This window comes from Aphanomyces invadans (genome assembly GCF_000520115.1).
Source record: "Aphanomyces invadans strain NJM9701 unplaced genomic scaffold supercont1.31, whole genome shotgun sequence".
In the NCBI taxonomy this organism is placed as follows: domain Eukaryota; phylum Oomycota; class Saprolegniomycetes; order Saprolegniales; family Verrucalvaceae; genus Aphanomyces; species Aphanomyces invadans.
Window position 1 is genome coordinate 431,406 of NW_008580176.1, and position 1,311 is coordinate 432,716.

General features: G+C 56.1%; 1 protein-coding gene across 1 annotated transcript; it reads right to left on the reverse strand.

Moving 5' to 3' along the window:
• Positions 1-287: 287 nt before the first annotated feature.
• On the reverse strand, positions 288-1,134 carry H310_11396 (hypothetical protein; the record flags this gene model as incomplete). Its single annotated transcript, XM_008878078.1, has 3 exons — positions 288-684; positions 759-833; positions 899-1,134. The coding sequence occupies 3 exons, from the start codon at positions 1,132-1,134 to the stop codon at positions 288-290; spliced, it is 708 nt and encodes a 235-aa protein (XP_008876300.1).
• Between the last annotated feature and the right edge of the window lie 177 nt (positions 1,135-1,311).

The window sequence follows — 1,311 nt, forward strand, 5'->3', positions numbered from 1 at the left end:
GCCCTATGGCTGCGTGAAGTGCCCGTGATTTCTGCTGCGGAAAAGCGAATGAAAATGATCGAACGTACCATCACAGCGTGGGATTCGATAAGCGAAGAAACGATCAGGAAGGCGTTCATGAAAGCCTTGCCCTCAGTGGCGTCCGAACGTAACAAGCCATGAGCTCAGCTAGTGTGAAATATACGTGGATTATTGCAATTTTATCGATTGTCTTACCCAAGTCTACAGATCGCGCAACTGCCGTACCGCGTCGGTGGATGCGCCAAGCAACAGGCGGCTCTGGATGATCACTTTTCGGCGCAGCGGAAACGAAATGAAAAACCCAAACAGCGCTGGTTGGACATGACGACAAAATGGAACATCGTGCCGTTGAGATGCACCGAGTGGCACCCAAAGAATCGGGTGAGGAGACTCTCGGGATGCGACAAAAGAAACGCCGCGTAGTCGGCCGCGATCGACTGCAGGAACGACGCCTCGCCCTCGCTCATACTCTTGACGATCAGCCGCTCCTTTGTCGTTTTCATCAGGCTCTTCACGTACGCGTCTGTGGATATGCCGTAGAACGCCCGGATACGGGCAAACGTGGCCGGGCAGTAGTCGACAAAGAGCGTCGTCGACGTTGTGGCGGTCGTCGACGCCGTGCCGCCCTGCGGGGTCTGGTGGAGCTCTCGCTTGGGCATGTCGCTATCCTCGGCATATCCTCGGCATCGGTGGCCGCAAGGCGCGCGGCCTGGATGATCCCGGTCGTGGTGTAGTACAGCATTTCTGCGCGAAGGGCCTGGTTCACTTGCGGGCTCAAGTCGACGTCCACGACGCAGTTACCGTTGTAGCATCTACGGCGCGCAGCAGCATCGACATGAGACGTGATGCATGCAGACGACGTCAAGATGCAACGTACTTGTACAACTGGGTTGTCATCAGGAAGAGGACAAACCCCATGTCGAAAAGACTGCGGTAAAAGATCAATGGGTTCGGATGCTTCTTCCACATCGGCATCGCCGAGTACGTGTACAGGACCGCGGCGGTCGACAAGATCGTGACGGCTCCGCCCGCAAGCAACCCGACTTCAACCTTGTACCCGACGGACGGAATGACGATCGTGACGGCAAGCGCCCCGATGAAGAAGAGGAACATCACGAGCTGATACCAAAGTTGTTTGCCCACTGCAAAGACAAGTTCAGGTGCATCTTTTCACCGCGAAAACTCGGTTGTGTCGTCAACGCGCTCGTGGCGGGCGGTTTGTTGTGCGGCGATCGCACGGACTTGAATGGCGCTTCTTGAACTCTACATCACGGGGGTCAAGAACGCATC